General features: G+C 34.4%; 1 protein-coding gene across 1 annotated transcript in view; it reads left to right on the top strand.

The window, feature by feature from the left end:
• Positions 1-52: 52 nt before the first annotated feature.
• Positions 53-1750, top strand: part of LOC106534941 (uncharacterized) — a gene marked incomplete in the record, with an annotated part of 3420 nt that continues 1722 nt past the window's right edge. Inside the window, 1 exon segment of the mRNA XM_014031761.1 lies at positions 53-797. Within this exon segment, the coding sequence (XP_013887215.1) occupies positions 764-797 (34 nt within the window).

The following is a 1750-nucleotide window of genomic DNA, read 5'->3' as shown; positions in this document are numbered from 1 at the left end:
ATTTATAAGTTAATATAAAGACAACAGTTTGGAGCGGACTGAACCAAAAGAAATGTGTCAGATTCAGGAGAAACATCACAGAAAGTACAATTAATAACTTTATCACATTTAAACGTTTTAAGTAAACTTTTACAGAGTAAATGTATGAATTAGTTTAAATGACACTTTTTAAACTTTACTGGTAAGAAGGAAAACATTTGGTCAAAGTTAAACAGGAAACATCAGAGGAAACCTCCCTCTGAAAAAGGGACTTAACTTAACAGGCAGATTATTGTACTTTGTATTATTTTGTGTGTTCTTTGTTGTTTAATAAAAATAATAACAGGCACATTTTGAACTTAAGAGTTTTCTCCAGGAGGAATAACGATTTTAAACTTTGACAAAAACTCATCATAGTTCAGTAAAAACATCATTGTTAAATAATTGATCTACTAGAATAATGTTATGATTAAAAATAATTGAGATTTCTGCTTAAATTACTTACGACTTCACAGCTGTTTAAATCGTCGTCGACTGATGACGTCACGGCTTCCAGAAGGGGCGTCCCATTTGGTAGCGRGATGTTTTTAACCCTCCTAACTTCAAATCAAAATCAAGATGAGATCAAACCTGTGAGGTTGTGTTAGATAAATAAATTTAAAGTGTTCATTTCATGTTTTAGAGAATAAATGTTTAGAGTGGATCAAACACTTGGCCCTCCCCCTACAGCCTGAACAATGGGACACCCCTCCTCCTCATCTCCTCACGAGCCAAACGGAACAAAATGGCTTCTCATGTAAACAAGGACTTCCATAAATGTAAGTATTCCCGCGCTTCAGACACATTCACGGGTTTATAAAAACATTGGAGCTAAAGCAAACTGCAGCTGTAGATTCACCAGCCTTCTGTTAGCAAAATATCTCCAAWATAAACAGCTGTYTGAAGGCTGCCCGTGGCAAGATGGCCGCCACAGCCAGCTGATGTCAGCCATGACTTTAACTGAAGAGAATCAGCTAAACTTCAGTGGTAGTAGCTGAGAGTCATCCTCAGACCAGAACCATCTGGATCCAACTGGACCTCCAGGGTCCAGGTTCTGATAGGTCTGCTCCTCACCTGGGATCAAAACAAACATTTAATCACAACAACAACAACAACAACAACAATCATCAGACTTAATTACAACTAATTAAATTATTACAATAAAAACTCCAATAAACCTAAAATAAAAATAAATCCCTGATCCTTTCACAGGTTTGATTTATTAATATTTATTGCTCATTGTTTTAAAAACAAATTTGACTCAAACTTTAAAAAACTTAGAAGGAAAACAGCAGTTATTTAGCTAATCTGTAATTTAAAGCAAAAGTTGTAAAAGTTAAGCTGTCATCAGACACCATCAAAATAAAAACTGGAAATAAAAAACAACACATTACCTGTCAGCAAAATATCTACTGAACCAGTGCCCTGTTCAAGATGGCCACCGCAAAATCAACAGGTTGAACTCTGAAACTCTTGTTTTTTAAAACAAGCAAAACACAAGATGAAAATGAGCTAAATGAAAGCTAAAAAGGAGAGAAATGCTAACTAAATGTAGCATGGCTAAATCAAACAAAATTCTAATACAAAAAACTAAAAACACAAAAACAGTTCAAACGGTAAAACAATAATGTTGAGCTGAAAACATCAAAACACGAGCTAAAAGTATCAAGATAGTAATAGAACACACTGTTTTTGTTAGCTAAAACTAGCAATGTGACAAATGCTGAAATTA

Source organism: Austrofundulus limnaeus, unplaced genomic scaffold (genome assembly GCF_001266775.1).
Source record: "Austrofundulus limnaeus strain Quisiro unplaced genomic scaffold, Austrofundulus_limnaeus-1.0 Scaffold1311, whole genome shotgun sequence".
Lineage (NCBI taxonomy): Eukaryota > Metazoa > Chordata > Actinopteri > Cyprinodontiformes > Rivulidae > Austrofundulus > Austrofundulus limnaeus.
The sequence above is the reverse complement of the archived record's forward strand: the minus strand, read 5'-3'. Positions and strand labels throughout refer to the sequence as shown.